At 39.3% G+C, this 19,035-nt stretch overlaps 1 protein-coding gene across 6 annotated transcripts in view; it reads left to right on the top strand.

Annotated features, from left to right (window-relative positions):
• The first annotated feature begins 505 nt into the window (after nucleotides 1–505).
• LOC120544216 overlaps nucleotides 506–19,035 on the top strand; it is a 29,105-nt gene continuing 10,575 nt past the window's right edge. For 4 of the 6 annotated variants that reach the window (XR_005636475.1, XM_039777833.1, XM_039777837.1 and 1 more), the window contains exons 1-9: nucleotides 506–596; nucleotides 9,608–9,773; nucleotides 9,987–10,101; nucleotides 12,175–12,340; nucleotides 13,488–13,633; nucleotides 14,477–14,555; nucleotides 15,599–15,735; nucleotides 16,832–16,927; nucleotides 18,021–18,144. Coding sequence is in view for 5 of the 6 variants with exons in the window: in XM_039777833.1 (XP_039633767.1) it covers nucleotides 9,647–9,773; nucleotides 9,987–10,101; nucleotides 12,175–12,340; nucleotides 13,488–13,633; nucleotides 14,477–14,555; nucleotides 15,599–15,735; nucleotides 16,832–16,927; nucleotides 18,021–18,144 (990 nt within the window). In the remaining variant the exon portion in view is untranslated. Of the gene's footprint in view, nucleotides 597–9,607; nucleotides 9,774–9,986; nucleotides 10,102–12,174; nucleotides 12,341–13,487; nucleotides 13,634–14,476; nucleotides 14,556–15,598; nucleotides 15,736–16,831; nucleotides 16,928–18,020; nucleotides 18,145–19,035 lie in introns of those variants that run through there. The other 2 variants (XM_039777835.1, XM_039777838.1) reach the window with 2 other exon arrangements.

Here is a 19,035-nt window from a genome sequence, read left to right on the forward strand (position 1 = left end):
TGTTCCCAATTAATTGTAGTTGATCACCAGGTCTGTTTTATTAATGTAGGTTGAATAATCCATTTAGGAGAAACAAAAGGAAATCTTTCTTACCTGAGTGACAGCTGAGCGGACCTTGAATGAGTGACTGAATCTCTGCCCCTTATGGTGACATGTGTTTGCCTCTATAGTCTTTTATTGTAAGATGTCAACAATATTCTACAAGACCATTTCACCTGGCTATATCCAATATTTAGATATGTTGTGGTATTTATGCAAATTGAAGCATTATTATTCACCGTTTGCTCAAATATTTCAAAAAACGTTAAAAAAATTAATCAGCTTAGTAATTGAAAAAAAAGTTTTACCCTATTCACGTGAGAAAAAGAATGAATATAGGCGTATGAATAGGCTATATTTTGGTGTATATTATTAATATTAACAGTCTATGGTTTTGGCTTAAAATGACTGGACTATGAGTCAAGGTAACCGTGACTCGTCTTTGATTTGCCGAAAGTGACGACCCAGCGGGCCAGAGACTAGCTAGCTAGGTACTGTTACTCCATTAGAACAGTTTGCTGCGCCTAAAAGAAGCTAAACACATCGGTTATCTGTATGTAAGTCTACATTTTATTTCTCAAAATTGCTTATGAGGCATTTATATGGTATACACTTTAGTTTTGTCAGTTGTCAGATTTATTTTACTGGTCTCTGTTTCTTTAGCTAATGTTATACGAAAAAATAAAGTTAGCCAGCTAGCGTTAGCATGGTATTAACGTTAGCAGATTAGCTAATTTAGCTATTTGCCAAATTATTTGGATTTATTTATTGTTATCTTTACTGAAAACTGATGGACGGTGTTAACGTTACATCCAGTTATTAACGTTAATAGCACTAACGTTAACTAGCAACTTCACACACGCTAACGTTACACATTTTGAAAATGTTATGGCCAAGTTAGTAACTTAGCTAGTTACAAGAAATGACGACCCTACAGAGAGGATGATTTTTTGATATCAGAAACCGGGGCGAGATGAAATACACTGATGCTTTGCTCAATTAAAACTAGCAATAAGTTACTACAATATTAAAAATGATTGATCACAAGTAAAAGTCCTACATTTGTATTGCATCAACCCGAGACAAAACAGAACAGCTCACAGAGAGAAACGTCACAAGTAGAAAATAATATAGCCTAAATTAATGAAATAAAGAAGATGAATAGAGGGCTGAATTCAAACCTTTTATTAGGTGAAAGTACTAGGCTAGTTCTTATTTACTGATAATTCTAATTGTTAGTGTTAATATTAACTGCAGTCAAGCCAGCCTCCACTTCAAAATGAGCGGTCAAACTAGCCACCCCTATATTTCGCGGTGCGCGTATACACTTGCTATTACGGTGAAACTAAAAACAGGGAATTTTCTGACGAAGGCAATTTCCCATTCATTTATTCTGTCTGCCTGTCTGTCTATCTGCCTGCCTGTGTGTCTGTCTGTCAGAAAGAAAGAAGGAAAGAAAGATTTTAGCACACCTCACAACCTCTGTGACAACTGCATGATATGCTGAATTCCAAAATAAGAGCCCCCCCAAAACTCATATATTAGCTGTATTGTCTACACATTCAGAAAATCATAAAAAATAAAAGTCCTAGCTTCCACAGACCAATTTCACCTCAGCTGGAGAGGACTCCTTCTCAATGTGTGATCTACAATGTTTCAGGACATTCTGATGTTGTTTTCCAAAATAAGAGCCCCCCAAAACTCATATATACGCTGTTTTGTCTACACATTCAGAAAGTTATAAAAATAAAAGTCCTAGCTTCCACAGACCAATTTCACCTCAGATGGAGAGGACTCCTTCTCAATGTGTGATCTACAATGTTTCAGGACATTCTGATGTTGTTTTCCAAAATAAGAGCCCCCCAAAGCTCAAATATTAGCTGTTTTGTCTACACATTAAAAAAATCATAAAAATAAAAGTCCTAGCTTCCACAGACCAATTTCACCTCAGATGGAGAGGACTCCTTCTCAATGTGTGATCTACAATGTTTCAGGACATTCTGATGTTGTTTTCCAAAATAAGAGCCCCCCAAAGCTCAAATATTAGCTGTTTTGTCTACACATTAAAAAAATCATAAAAATAAAAGTCCTAGCTTCCACAGACCAATTTCACCTCAGATGGAGAGGACACCTTCTCAATGTGTGATCTACAATGTTTCAGGACATTCTGATGTTGTTTTCCAAAATAAGAGCCCCCCAAAACTCATATATTAGCTGTTTTGTCTACACATTCAGAAAGTTATAAAAATAAAAGTCCTAGCTTCCACAGACCAATTTCATGTCTGATGGAGAGGACTCCTTCTCAATGTGTGATCTACAATGTTTCAGGACATTCTGATGTTGTTTTCCAAAATAAGAGCCCCCCAAAACTCATATATTAGCTGTTTTGTCCATACATTCAGAAAATCATAAAAATAAAAGTCCTAGCTTCCACAGACCACTTTCACATCAGATGGAGAGGACACCTTCTCAATGTGTGATCTATAATGTTTCAGGACATTCTGATGTTGTTTTCCAAAATAAGAGCCCCCCAAAACTCATATATTAGCTGTTTTGTCCATACATTCAGAAAATCATAAAAATAAAAGTCCTAGCTTCCACTGACCAATTTCACCTCAGATGGAGAGGACACCTTCTCAAGGTGTGATCTACAATGTTTCAGGACATTCTGATGTACAGTTTCAAAATAAAAGCCTGTCAAAGTCTCGAATATGAGACAAATTAGATATGATTTTGGATTCAATTTAAAAGGAAACGCCCTGTTATCAAACAATAAATCCACTTCAGGGTTATATTACATGACCCCATGGTGTGACTCATTAAGTATCAAGACATTCTGATGTACGGTTTCAAAATAAAAGCCTGTCAAAGCCTCAAATATGAGGCATATTTAGGCTGGGGACAAATGGTCAAAAAGGGCTTTAGTTTTTGGGATACCCCTACTGGAGGTAGAACTAAACCCAACAATGTTTTTGCTCATCCCTAGGGTCTCGCATATATGAAATTGAATCTTGGCTAAAGATATTTTACTGGGATTATAACAGAAACACATATGATTTCTTGTTGGAAAAGTGGGGTTGTGCTTAATCCAGCAATACCAAATGTGTAAATATAGCATGACAAATCAGGGTGTTCTTTCACTCAATGTATGATGTGTCTAAAATGAAAGAAGATGGAACACTGACATAATTTAGTCTCAAGTCCAAGCGCCCCATATTATTTTTTTATAAAAAGGAATTTTTTATATTTTATTCATTTTAAAAAAAAAATTTAAAACCAAAGATAACACCTTACCATAGCACAAACAGGAGACCAGGAGTCAGGATTGCAGTTTGACCTTAATGAGCCTTTTAATAAAACTATAACTTAACACAATACAAATTAAATGACACTGTGAGGGGGAATGACCCCCCTCATCACTGAATCTCAAGCTCTTTCTAGCAGCAACCATTTGGAACATGAACTGCTTTTGGTAGTCATTCTGGGGGTTAGGCCATCTCCAGTGGCCACTTTGGGGAGGTCAGCTCCCCATGATGTTACCACTGCAACACACCACTGTCACTCATCCACATTGTCATCAGTGACAAAGTGGGTCATATTTGGATAGCCTGGGAAAGGGCAAGAGCAAGACTCTTTGCAGGTCAAGCCCACTGAAAGACACCTTCATTTGGTAGCATCGTTGCAGTTTCCGTCTTTACAGTATAGTAGTGGGTGATGTCTCTAACTTCTTTAGGTGCTGGTGTCTTCTGTAACATCACAGGTTCAATGCACCCATCTTCTTTGAGCCTCCATCCTCTACCAACTGGGTTCCAGAGAAGAGGTTTGACCAGGTGGCTGTGACGCCACACTGCTGTTTGGTACAAGGCTCTCAGCACTTGTTGGCCCAGTACTGGCGATGTAGGTGCTGACAAAGCTACATACAGGGATATTCTTGAGCAAAACCTGTAACACTGTGCGTGATTTGAGGCTAGGACGGAGGTTCACCTTCCAGCAGGACAATGACCCCAAACACACCTCAATCCAATAGAAAATCTGTGGTCAGACTTAAAGATTGCTGTTCACAAGCGCAAACCATCCAACTTGAAGGAGCTGGAGCAGTTTTGCAAGGAGGAATGGGATGATGTAGATGTGGCAAGCTCATAGAGACTTATCCAAGGTTACTTAGAGCTGTGATTCCCGCAAAAGGTGGCTCTAAAAAGTATTGACTTTAGGGGGGTGAATAGTTATGCACATTGACTTTTTCTGTTTTTTATTTCTAAAAAATAATTTTATGTATATTTTTCTCATTTCACTTCACCAACTTAGACTATTGTGTTTTGATTCATCACATAACATTCAGATAAAAAACAACAACATTGAACTAAAGCCTGTAATGTAACAAAATAGGTAAAAAGCCAAGGGGGGGTGAATACTTTTGCAAGGCACTGTACATGCAATACACCTTGCACAGTCACATTCTTGTCTAATTGTTGAATGTGATGATACAGATGTACTAGTTTTGCTGCTATACTATTCAAGCAAAGGGATGTTTGGATCCTCAGCAGTGTTTATGCACTCGGGACATGGCCTTAAGGAAAGATTTGTCCCTAGCTGATCGCTCAGAAGCTTGGAGCAGTGCTTTGTGATTGTTTACCTGCATGACACGCCCTCACAGGTTGTAACACCACAAGCAGTTTGTACAGAATTGGGAAGGCCACTGCCCTCACAAGACTGAAGACCCATCTTTGTAAGTTACAGGCAATTACTAAATGTGGACTCTCTGGTAGCCTGGAAGAGGCTTTGCCTGTGGCAAGATGGTATGCCCTTCTTCTGTATGGCCAAAAGAAAAAGTTGGATGGACATCCAACCTGGATGTGCTGAGGTACAGATTAGCATTTACCAGAGATTCGTCAGCAGCAAATCTACCCCCAACAGAAGATGCTTTCCAGCATGTCTTCATGCTTTCCAGTAGGGCTGCACAATTAATCGAATTTTAATCACGATCACGATTTTGGCTTCCCACAATCAAATTTGCGTGATCGAGCGATATTTAAAATGCATCATTCCCTTCATAGAACAGTTTTTGCAAAGCCAATCTAGCGCTCCATAAACCACTGTCTGATCACATGTCTCCATGAGCCAATCAGAGCTGTTCCCTGCCTGCACCGCGCAGCTTAGTTTCTAGATGTAGACAGTCACAGAGGACAGAGTAACGTGAGGAATATTCCACAACAGGTAGCAGTCGTTCATCATAAGCCGGTCACAAAGTTTACCAGTAAACGCAACGTTTTGTCCCGGCTGTGTTGTTTTTCAGACAACAGCAGTGACGAGTGCTAGTTTGTGTCTTTTAGCTCATAGCTTTAGCAGCAGACTGTTGGACGTCCCGCTGTTGGAAACCTACAGTGAAATACAGACGCACTACACTGTTTAGCAGTCAGCATTTTAGCCGTGTTTAATCCAGTTACTACTGTGGCTAACGGTAGGCTAACGTTAGCTGCTGTGTAACCTGTTATTAGTGTTTACTAGCGTGACATTCAGTGATGTTTATGTTGCCTCTAACGTGGGTTTCGGAGCATCAGAGAGCAACGCAGACATGTAAGTGGCAGTGTAATGAGCCACAGAAATCTGCGTAGCTATTTCGTCCGGTAGATACCAGGCACCACATGCGCCGTTAACGTGAACAGAAAATTGCGTTGCCTGTATCTTTCACGGCAAACATGCATGTGTGGAAAGCGGTCGCACAACACCTGAAATGGCATACTCCTTCACAGTATCCTTCAATAAAGGAGGAATGTAGCACAATATGGATGTATTAGTAGGAATGTAGCACAATATGGATGTAAAAGCAGTTATAATTATATAATTATGTGACAATAAAATTTGTTTTGGCTAAAATCAACAAATAATCGTGATAATTAATCGTGATCTCAATATTGATCAAAATAATCGTGATTATCATTTTGGCCATAATCGTGCAGCCCTACTTTCCAGCTTTCCAAAATGTCTTGATACTTACTGGGTCACACTATGGGGTCGTGTACTATAACCCTCAAGTGGAATTATTCTTTGATAACAGGGCGTTTCCTTTTAAAGTGAATCCAACATCATATGTAATTAGTCTCATATTTGACATTTTGACAGGCTTTTATTTTGAAACTACACATCAGAATGTCTTGATACTTAATGGGTCACACCAAGGGGTAGTGTACTATAACCCTTAAGTGGAAATAGTCTGTGATAACGGGGCGCTTCCTTTTAAATTGAATCCAAAATCATATGTTCTATGCCTCATATTTGAGACTTTGACAGGCTTTTATTTTGAAACTATACATCAGAATGTCTTGATACTTACTGGGTCACACTATGGGGTCGTGTACTATAACCCTCAAGTGGAATTATTCTTTGATAACAGGGCGCTTCCTTTTAAATTGAATCCAAAATCATATCTAATTTGTCTCATATTTGACTTTGACAGGCTTTTATTTTGAAACTGTAAATCAGAATGTTCTGAAACATTGTAGATCACACCTTGAGAAGGTGTCCTCTCCATCTGAGGTGAAATTGGTCTGTGGAAGCTAGGACTTTTCAATAATTTACCCTGTACCTTCACAGAATCTGATTTTGGTAAATAAAACCAATAAACAGACCAGGAATTAATCTGCACACATTTTGTACAGTGCAGTACAAGGGCCACAGTAGAAAAGCTGTATGTTTCACTTCCAATGGGTTACACCTGTAGTTTAGTTTATTTGGTAAGGGAAAAATTACACATTGTTGTCCTTTAGTTCTGGTGGTCTGTGACGGCTCCTAGGCCTCAATACCTATTGAGTCCCTTTGGTTGCTGGGATCTGGGGATTAGCTAATAAGGACTGATGATGGACACCTGGATCAACTGATTGCTCACGTCCATAAATAGGAGTGCCAGGGCAGTCGCTCTCCCTCTCTCCCTCCTCAAGGCTGCTTGGTTTTTGGGTTTAGTTACTTTTGCGTTCTACCCTTGATACACCTATACACATCCATACATTACTGATTAACTGATTGCACGTTTATTACAATAAATTGGATTTGGTTGAGAAATCATGTGTGGTGTCCACCTTTTGTCATGCCTTTGAGCCAGGTCGCGACAGGTCCTATGCTCATATAGACTGCAGGTAAAAACAATTCTGTCACCCTGCATCATCACAGCAACATGGATACAGGAGGAGACATCAAATTCTAGTGACTGATGCAAGTTATTAAAGACGCTAGTCTCACATAGCAAGACATTACTCCACAGCGCAGCGGAGTACCTAACGTTAGATGGCTATGTTGTCATAAAAGCCCCTACTCAGGCTGAGCTTTGTACCCGACTGACAGACACCCTATCTCTGCTTAAGATTACTGCAACAACCGCTAAAACATCATGACCTCGCAGGCCTCTCTACTAAAACACATGGAGTTATACGCAAGCACAACACATCTCTGTTTTAACTCCTACTTTCTGATGTAGAATCTCGGAGAATCCATATGTGACCATGGTTACCAAATCATCGTGCATGACTATATAGGTCACTGATGTTTGAACTGCACCAACCATGTTGGATGGGTCATTCTACAGATTCGGTGCCATTTGTGATTGAGGAGGATGAAACAATGAACATTAAAATCTTAAGCTTTTTTTTATTTGATGTGACAAAGTAATGTGTGTACTTTACAGAAAATACCTTTTCCCATCTCAATGTAGAGTATTAACTTATTATTCTGCATCATTTTCTCAAACAAGTCCCAATTTAATTCAACCCCGTCACAGTCATTTTGTTATTCAGCTATTAAGTTTTCCAATAAGCTTGAGATCAGCTTCTGGCATAATCTCACAGTTTAGATGTCCCTTGTAAATAATGGCATATTGTAATTAAAGAGAAAAATCAAGGAAAACTGACCAGAACCATCCTTTCCAGTTTACGATGAAGAAATTTCTAATCCAACTCCACATTTTCGCTAGAAATGTGCAAGAATGCTGCTTAATTCCTGACAAAAATTGAAATTGAAAAGCATCCCATGTGATATGTTTTATCCTTCTTTTGTGAGATCACTCACATGTTGCCATTTTTTAAACATTTTTAAACTTACTGTCAACATATCTAAACAATCTAGATGACATCTAGACAGATTAAAACACATTAATAAACTAACAGTTACAACATTTAATTGATTTCATAGAAATATCCAGAGTAATGGCAGGAATGTCTATTTGAACATTGAGCAAACATCTTAACATTATAGCTAAGCCTACAGTTTGTTCACCATTTTCTAGGGCTGTGCTCGATTGAAGAAATTCTTAGTCGACTAACACTCATTCAATTGTATCGACTAATCGATTAGTTGATTTAATCGACAGATCTGTAAATCTGAGTTTCACCACAACGAGTCATGCAAAAGCACCAGTTTAATTCTTGTGTTTACCAGAGATGTGCTCGTACGTTTCTTGTAAATAAGTCATTCAGCGTGAAAAAAGCATAAAACATGACTAATCGACTAAAGAAATCTAAGTTGACCAAGACCAAAACGACCGATTAGTCGACTAATCGACAAAGAGGGAGCAGCCCTACCATTTTCACTTACCATTTTTAACTTATTATTTTCAAAAATTCCTTGTACTTTTAGTTAATACTGTAAAACCATAAACAACAACCATTCACATCAACAAGAAAATATGATTGGTATTAAGCAATATACATTAAATATTGCTAAGATTTAACAGCTATTCAACCCTGTAACAGCCATTCAACCCTGTAACATTGAAAAATGCGATGGGGTTGAATGTGATAGGGTTGAAGATTTTGTGCTAATCTGTTGCTAATTCGGGATGCTAGCAGCTACCAGTGTGCCACAATGGACATTGTTATACTTCATAGCTATAAAAACCATTTTTGGTAAAATCTTCTTAACTATGAATTTCCCCCCCAACAGAGTTGAATACCTGAGATTGACAAGGCCCATATGTGCTTAAAAAACATGAAATATTTATAAAAAGTGAGAGAGCAGCTTACCACTTGTCACACCAGGCTTCTCTGAAGACCTTTATGATGTGACTCCCTCATACATTTTGTCCAAAGGATCAAACCATTATTTCATTGTGAGTGGGGGAATTGTTGCGTTGCGGGGTTGAAAGAAATACAAGGACAGGGGTAAAAGCCTAAATTTCTCTGACAATAAAATGTCTTTTGCTGAGAAAATGCATTATGCATGAAAAGGGGGCATATACAATTAATTTAACAAAAAAAAAACATTATTATTTAACACTGTGTACTCAAAATGAGTCACGCCATTTGCATGATGGTCAATGGGGACAGGCGAAATTCTTAATACAAACATATAAAGTATTGAAATTCATCTCTGTTTAAAATCATATTCTCTACTACTCTAACACTTTGAAACATTGTAATTTAAGTGTAATTTGATAACTGTTCTGAAAAGTTATAACAGTAGTACATCTTGGGACACCGACACTACTGAAATGTCACCCAATCTGTAGATAGAATGACCCAGATATGAAAGCATCCATAAAGACAAACCAGCTTTGACAAATTTGACCTCACTGTGTTCACAGCGCCATCTGCTGACAGCTGGGTGGACCAGATGAAACAGGATGAATGCGCTGCTATTCCCCTGTCCTGTACATATGGGTGTTGTGACCACTGGAGGTGCACACGCTCAACTGCACAAATACACTTTGGAAAGAAATCTGACCAAGTTGGAGAAACTGCTGAATAAGGGTATGTAACTAACTGTAATAGTAGTGTTGTACTTGTACCAGTTATACATCTATGTATGGCATCATGCATAATATAAATATAATTATAAAAAAAGCACTACTTAAAAGTCAATACTATTCTTAAGTCAGACACAGAGTGCTTAAAATAAAGGGACGCCTGTACTTCAAAATGCTAAAGAAAACCATGGTCTCAGTGTTTTCTGATGTGTTCCAGGTGTTGATGTGGACTGTGAGAATCACTTGGGTCAGACTCCACTGTTCTGTGCTGCTCTGTTGGGCCAAGTCAAGGTGATGGAGCTGCTCCTGCGTTACGGAGCTGATCCCAACCAGTGAGTCTGGGCCGAAATCTGATAGTCTCTCGACTAGGCAATATAAAAAAAAGAACTGCAACTTGCCTTTGACTTTAACATCAATGACTCTTGACTTCACTCAGACTTTAGCTTTCTGACTTGGAATGGCTTAATCCCTCCCCAAGCCCAAATATAAACAAAATGTCATACAAAAGTGTGCCTCGTATTACCTCTTCACAGCTGAATCAATCTAACAGCAGCCTTTGCACAAGCAGGAGGGATAGATGAGTTTGGCAGTGCAAAACAGCACAGTATCCCATTCGAACATTAAAAACACTCCAGTAGGGGCTGGTTGGCTCAGTTGGTAGAGTGGGCGCACATATGTCAAGGTTTATTCCTCGATTCAGAAGGTCCAGTGTTCGAGTCTGACCTGTGACAGTTTACTGCATGTCTCCCCCCCCTCTCCCCTTTCATATCTCAGCTTTCCTATCCATTAAATAGGGTTGGGCATCGTTTGGATTTTAACGATTCTGATTCCAATTCCGATTCTTCCTTTCGATTCCGGTTCTTATCGATTCTCGATTCCAATTCTTTGAGTGGTGGAGTTGAAACTGGTTAGATGCTTATTTCACAAATAAGAGGAAAGTTTTATTTTGATTCATAGGTGGGTTGCAGTTTTACAGCTTTTACAATGCAAAATAAAGCCAAGCTAGAGCTCCGCTTACTGTGCTGCACGGCTGCAACACAACAAGCGCCTGGCTTCTACGGAACGCATATTGCGCATATCAAATTTGCAACCTATGATCAGATTTGAAACCAAATCCTCCAAACGATTCCAATAAAGAAACGATTCCGATGGAATCGTAATTTTTGAAACGATTCCGATTAGGAATCGGTTCCCGATGCCCAACCCTACCATTAAAGGTGAAAAAAAAAAACATTACAGTAAGTAGACTTCTAATATACATTTTTTTGCCGGTTTAAACGACAAACGTCTCGGACGGCAGATTATAACAGCTGTGGATTACTTGTCTTAAATTTTTATCTGATTTCTGGTCCGTGTCCTTTCTGCAAGCTGGTGTCCGTACTGAGCCAAAGATCTTTTGTGAGGTAAAACTGTAATGTCACTCCAATATCCTGAGTGGACGGTATGTCTTAGACAAGGTCAACAGCAGTGTTTCCCCCAGAAAAGTTGTTTAGCCCGGTGGCAAGTGTCTTTTTTTCGACGAGGGCCCGGTTTGGGCCAGTCACAGACTGATGGCAGCATTAATGTATGTGTATAATGTGAGCCCAATAATTTCTGTGATAACAGAATCATGGAAGGAATTGTAAAATTGGACTGTGTCTAAGTTTCCAACTGAGCCGCCCCACTGTAACTGTAAAAACATTCTAAAAAATACATTACAAAATCATTCCCAGTGGCTTAGGCCTGTTGGGGGGCAACTTAGGCTCGGTGGGCCTCGAGGCTTGCAGTACACTGGTGGAAACCCTCAACAGAGTAGCAACTCCTCTCTAGTGAAAAAATCTAGCCACTTCACATACATTTCAGTGGCTGAAATCTTTCAGTTAAACTTTGATTCATATGATATCAATATAACAATCTAATCATTCAGAAATAATCATTTAGAAGTAGCTCATGAATCTAAAGTAGGCTACAGCTGATATTTCAATGTGTCAGGTACATGTTTTATTATCAGCATTTCATATCTTATGCTGCTCATCTCAGGTTTTATACAAGTTAAGAATATGGCATAATCTGCAGTACGTTTGCCTATAATATCAACAATATCAACCTCAACTTTAGTCCCAGGATAATATACTTGTAAAAGTTATAAATACAAATTTCAAAAAGCATTTGTTTCTATAAACGTAACCTACTAACTGGCTGTTCTTGTTTAAAACATTATTCATATTTTATGAGGGGCGCATAATGGTGCAAGGCTAGGACTTGGACTTGACTTGAGACTTGTTGGTCGTGACTTAGGACTTGACTCAGAACTTCCTAGACTTATTTGTGACTTGCAAAACAATGAGTTGTTTACATTGATAGTCCAACAACACCAAGAATGATCAGGTGACAGGATATTGAAATAACAATCCACCTTCTTCTAGTCGTTGTGAGGACAGGAGCACCCCAGTTCATGCAGGTGTATTCTCCTGCAACCCTTCGGTGGTGAGTGGCTTGCTGGATGCTGGAGGAGATCTAAGACTCCATGATGTGGAAGGCAGGACACCCTTTGACTGGCTCAGGGCTGTGAAGCAGAAAGACAGTGACAAGGTATGCTGCCGAATGGAAACAGTTCAATTTAGTTTGAGCGTGTCAGTGTTCTCTCACTGGGTGCTGGTGAAGTGGGACATGCACATTTGCAACAACAGTGGAGGCAGAACTTAAAGTGAGTGGACAGTTTGTCTGATAAAAGAGGTACTCCAGTGATTTAGCATTGCACTTCCATAAAGTAAAGGGAGTGTTTTTTATGTCCAAATTGAAGCAACAGAGGCAGGGGTATCCTGACTTGTAGTCAATATGTGTCAAACTCCAAAAACATTGTCATTATGATTATCCACTTCGCAAAATCCGACTTAATAGCATTTTTCAATAAAAAGCAACATCGTTCAAACTGCTGTGCACACCTACAGCTGGTAAAGCAGTCTCTGTCCAAACCCTAACCTGATGACATCAGCAGGAATTGTTTAGTAATTGTTGTTTTCACACAGAATGCAAAGTGAATTTACGGCTTGTATTACCTGTGTGACTAACGTTCAGAATGGTCTTGCAGTCAAACAGCCAATGTACCAACTGCAGAGGTTAGCTGCAAGCTAGCTAGCAGTATATTTACTGACAGCTCAGACACAGCCTCTTACCGATCTCAAAACATAGCAGAAAGTTCTTTTCTTATCCTGCAGAGAGCTCTACTTTTTCTTTTCATGGACTTTATATGCAATTGTGTCTCATCAGTCGGAATGCTTCTTCAGAGTTAACAAAGCTCATCCAGAGCCACAGAGAACAAAGTACATCTGGCTGTAGTTCTCCCCATAACTAGTTAACCAGCCCTCGTGCAAAAACAGTGGAGTGATCCTTTAGAATGAGCTCCATCTGGTCAATGGGAATACACGTTTCTCCATAACTTGTTACTGTAGAATTGCGAAAACACATGGGGTTATATGCAAGCACAACACATCTCTGTTTTAAGTGATTTTTCTGATGTAGGATCTAGGAAAATCCATATGTGTCCATGGTTACCAAATCATCTTGCATAACTATATAGATCACTGATGTTTGAACTGCGCCAACCATGTTAGGTATGTCCAAAAGGTAGGCAAGTCCAAAATGACTGCTGATGAATTAGATTGCTCAGTCAGTGTCCTACTCAATTGCATCCGTGTTTAGTTAAGACCTGGAACTCAAACTGCTTCTACCTCACTAGATGCAAGAGTTCCTGGAGAGCTGCATGTCCTTCATGCAACAGCTGTGTCAGAGCCCAGCCGCGACGAAGCCCAACTCTAGCTCGTCCCACATGTCAACATCCATCTTGCTACACCCTGTATCTTTGCTGGATCGTCTAAAAGCACGGTATGGTGCACAAAACGCCATGTGGATCATACATCTATACAACATCATATTTCATGTTTAAAGTCTTTTTGCTTTCTTAGAGGTGTTTTCTATCCAGAATTTTGTTTTTAAAGAACATTATATAATTTAGTTAATGCTCATTGGGCCTGAGCAGATGCTCTAACCCCAAAAAACATTTGTTACACAAGACATGCTGACAGAAACCAAACCAGGGCTCTACCAAGAAGTCAATGTAATGAAGGAGACAATTAAATGAACCCTCCATTTCTGCTTAGGAATGTCTTGTGGTCCTCATCCCTAAACAGATGGGAAACCACATCCTGTGTGAACTACACACAACTTCTGACATACAGAGATTATCCACTTCCTACTATACAGGAAATACTACAATTTAATACTGGAAATGAAGGTCCCGCTATTTCCCAGGAATTCGCCTAATTCTACTTCCTTCTAGTATACTTTAGAATAAACTAAGTGCAGAGCAAAATCTGTAATTGAAAATCAAGCAGGCGGTTCAACAAGTGTCTTAATCACCATGCCTAACTCAGTGTGCAGAGCACCGTTCAACAGGTAGAGTATTGTGTAATGTGACAGGTGAGAGCAGTTTCAAAAAACAGTGGTGCAAAACACGCCGACAACAGATGCCCCTGCACACAGTATTAACCCTCAGGTCAGACCTATAAAGATGGCCATACACTCTCACACGTATATGAAAGAATAGCTAGTTAGAATGAACACTATTTCATGATTACCTACCCACAGTACAGTACAGTACTGTTGTTGTTTGTATAATGTTTAATCAACTGATATTTTTGTTTGTTTGTGTGTTTCTACTCATTTTAGTGGACATGACAAGCAGTTCAATAAGAGGACAAACAGCAAGTCTTCTGGTACAACAGCCCACTGTTTAGGTTTTGGAAAGGTATATCACTTCATACAGTGTAAAGTAGATGCTGATTTACACATTGGTATGTGCAGTTTGAGCCAAGCCAAGGGTGGACAATCTCCTGGTGCCTGTTATATAATGTGCATGCCAACTAATCATGCTATTTTAAACACATTTCACAAAACAGAAAACACAACATTTCACAAAATGGAAAAGGCATGGACAACATCTCTTGTTTGTGATTGAACAGAACCCAAGTCAGTTTCAACAAGCTCTGACAGCATACAGAAGCAAACTTCCACAGAAGTCAGTGTATGGCACACTTGAGCCACATGATTCTGCTTAAAAAGCCATCTATACAACCAAATATAGCCATTCCAAAGACTTGTAATTTGTCATTCCCCTCTACATGCCAAACATGAGTTGGACCCATAGAATGGTACAGTAGTTACTCATTTAGTAGTTAGTAGTTACTCAGGCTTCAGGTTGGAAGGTAGAGAGTTTATTGGGTTATCGCTGCCATTAATACCAATATTACGAAGAAATAAGAAAAATTAAACTCAACAATTGCCTGGGAAAATCGCGATGGGACAGTGTTTCCCACATCCATTCAATTCTGAAAATCATGTTTTTGTAGCTGACAGATGAGAAACCGGCTTCACAAAGCTGTGGAATTGGTAAGGGAAGTAAAGTCAGCCCCACTGACCAGGACAGAGTCAGACACACACATTAAAAATGACAGATTTAATAAGATTTGAATTTGTTATATCATTCATTGCAGCATTAGACATGCTAATGGTTATGTATCAGCGTCTGAGACTCTCAAACTCGGAATTATATAGCGGCTTTACATGTTTTTGGAAAAAAATTGAAAACATTTAGTTGTCTTACATGCACATGTAGACTGAGATTGTCCCCACCACCAGGCTGCGCGTGGTGTGTTATGGATATTCGCCATACTCTCCCTGTTATCTGGAAAGCCTTTGTGTATAGGACACAGACTGAAAAGTCACTGTACTATAATAAATCACACTGTAGTACCAGTGGACTGAGTGTTCTCCTTGTGTATGTTTGTCTAGCTGTGTGTTAACAAGCCCTGCCCGACAATGGCTGTGCCAGCATCTATTCCACTGATCAGAGACAGTGATCTGAGCCAGGCTGATGATGATGAACCTCTGCTCTCCTTCACATGTGGCTCTTTAACCTCCATGACCAAGTAAGGGCGTTTTCACACCTATAGTTTGTTTGCTTTGGTCTGCAGCAGTTGATGAGTTTGGAAACATGGAGTGATTTCCCCTTGGTTCAGTTTTGTTTCACACCAGGAAAAATCCAAGGGCACCAAAATGTGTCATTACAAATCATGGAAGAACGTTCACTCCTCTCATTGGTCAGATGTGTCCGGGGCGAGAGCAAGAAAGTAAATACAAGAAGAAGGTCCCGTGTTCTGGACTAGTGCATATATTTTTGCATCTCCATGGTCAAACCAGCTCATTTCATGATGATATCATCGTCCATCGCCATGTTTTACTGTAAACATCGTCAACTGCTAATTTAGCAGTTGGCTAATTTCTGCTTTACTACAGAGACATTAGCTTATACTTGCGGAGTACATATAGTTGGTGCGGTTCGAGGTCGGATCACGTTCTCACCACAAACGAAGCGCTCCAGAGTTTGTTTGAAAGCGTACTGAGAACACCTCATCAAGCAGGTCTCGTTACGCTTGTTTGGTTCGCTTTTGGTGCGCATCCAAGTGCGATTGCCGCGTTCTCACCTGGCCAAACGAACTGCACCAGTGGGGCGAACGAACTCTAGTGTGATCCAACAAAACTAAATGAGGCAGTTGTGAAAGCGCCCTTAGTCACTCAGAACCATATCTAGAACCACACCAGAATCAGAATGTTGACACAATCAAGGAATTTGACTTTGTTTGTCAGTAGCTCAGCTCAGTGTTTCCTTTAGGATTTTTTTTTAGCAGTGGGGGCAGGTGCGAACTAGAAAACTAGAATTCAAGTATTATTGACGTATTGATTCATATATATGTTGTTATCAATTTTAACAGTGCTTTTATCAAATCATAATTGGAAAATATGTCAGTCAATCTCAAGTTAATTAAAGGGATACTGACATATGTATTGATAAGTATAAAAATAAGGATAAAAGGAAACTTGTATCAACATTATACTCAAGTATGTAATCCATTAAGAAACATTCATTAAGAAACAAATGCTTAATGGGTTCAGTCAGACCTGCTCTTCAACCAAGAGATGTTTTATTACATTGATGACCAAATTGTGTGCCACTGTGTGTTTCAGTTACAGCTGGAGGGGCTCCAGGGTGACAGTGAAAACCATGAGGGACAGTCAGACAGCCAATTTGGACCTGCTCCTCATAGAACAAGAGTACTGCAGGTGAGAGAGAACAGGATGTGTGTAGGAAAGTCGTTTTTTTTGGTTGTGGTTTTGTTTACTTGTGGATTTTCTAAAGTAACATAACAACGTAATAGTTTATACTTGTTGTATTGTATTAAACTGAAAGTGAAGCTTGGTTTTTATTTTAGGAATAAATCCTGTTTTACTACCCAAGCTAGGAAGAAATTGATCAGTGCCACTTTCCTACCAGTCTTAGACTATGGGGATGTTATTTACATGCATGCTGCCTCTACCACGCTGCACACACTTGACACAGTCTACCATGGTGCATTACGTTTCATTACTAATGCCAAGTCACGCACTCATCACTGTCGTCTTTATGAGGAAACTGGTTTCAGCTCTTTAGGTCTGCGTAGATGGTTCCACTGGCACTTTTTTATTTTTAAAGCAATTAATGGTACTTTACCCAGTTATCTTACTAGTTTGTTGACCAGGAATCATCACCTTTACAATCTCCGCTCCGCTAACATTTTGGCTCTAAATATCCCACGTGTGACAACAGAATTTGGCAAGACTGCTTTTAGTTATGCTGCTCCTTGGTGTTGGAATTTACTCCAAAATGTTATGAAGCTTTCTGTTCTCATCCCACTTAAACATTTTAAACAATTACTTAAACAATCGAAATTTGAACAATGCACATGTTTTCAATAAGCCTTTTTATGTTATTTTGAATTGTTTTACATGTACTGTAAATCAGTTTTGTTTGCTGTGTCTGTTTTTGTGATTATGTGTAACTTGTGTACTGTTGCTCCAGGGCTCCCTTGTAAAAGAGATTTGACTATCTCAATGGGACATCACCTGGTAAAATAAAGGATAAATAAAAATAAAAAAAATCCTTTTTTGAGATCATAATTACCACCTGATTGAGAAACAGGATAAAAGTAAACATGTGCAAAAAGATTACATTGTGATATAGATATCAGGGCTCTACAGTGCGAGCATTTTGCTGCATATCAGCTGTTGCAAACTAACATTAATTTCATGACTAACTTGACGACCAAAATTAAATTTGTATGTGTGTGTGTGTGTGTGTGTGTGTGTGTGTGTGTGTGTGTGTGTGTGTGTGTGTCAGCCAGCTGTTCCACCCACAGCTGCTGCAGCTGATGGCAGTGAGTGTGTCTGATGACCTCCAGAGGACCAGTCTGGTGTTTGAACCAGTCAACGTCGGCACGCTGCACAACCTGCTGCACAACAGGGTAACAGAGACACCTGGAGGATTATTTTATACTCCTGTCAGACACATAAAGTACATACCATTCATATAGGCTTTTTTTAAAGACTTGTTTGGGCCTTTTGCCTTTGTTTGAGAGTGTCGAGATAGACAGGAAACGTGGGGAGACAGAGCGGGATAGGACATGCACCCAAAGGCCCCAGCTGGAATCAGTGGAAGTACACTGTGGTTATATGGTATGCGCCTTAACCACTAGGCTGATGGGGCACCCCTTATGTTGGCTTTTTAGCCATGCTAGCGGCATCCGGATTGAGGGATGGCACAGTTGGTCAGTCAGTCGGACTGAAACATTTCAACAACATGCAACAGATTGCCATTCTCTACACATATCATCATGGTTCCCAGACGATGAACACTTTCTGTCCCAGAAGCATACTGTATGATTTATGTTTCAAACAGGAACACCAGTCAGAAGTTGCCGTTTGTGTCATTTGCAAGTTATAGCGATGGAAGGAAAACTGTAGCATTCCTTTTCCTGCTTCAGACTTCAAGTGATAGAAACAAACACAAAAAATTACATAAAGGCATTTTACACAGAAAGCACTATATACCATAACAAATCAAATGCATCATTGAATTTCATATGTCAATAAATGTAGGCCCTTTTTTAAGTTGAATTACCATGCACCATTTTGTTTTCAAGAGGGTGATCGGGCACAAAACATGAAAGAAGAAACATTTAAACATAAATATATATATAATGATGATAATGTATTAAACACTGCAACAACACAAAACAATACACATAGCAACATCAATAAGGATGTACACACATTTATAATATTTACACTACCGGTCAAAAGTTTGGGGTCACTTAGAAATTTCCATTCCACTCCATTCCAGACAGAATACCAGC

The sequence above is a fragment of the Perca fluviatilis genome, chromosome 16, assembly GCF_010015445.1.
Source record: "Perca fluviatilis chromosome 16, GENO_Pfluv_1.0, whole genome shotgun sequence".
NCBI classification, from domain to species: Eukaryota; Metazoa; Chordata; class Actinopteri; order Perciformes; family Percidae; genus Perca; species Perca fluviatilis.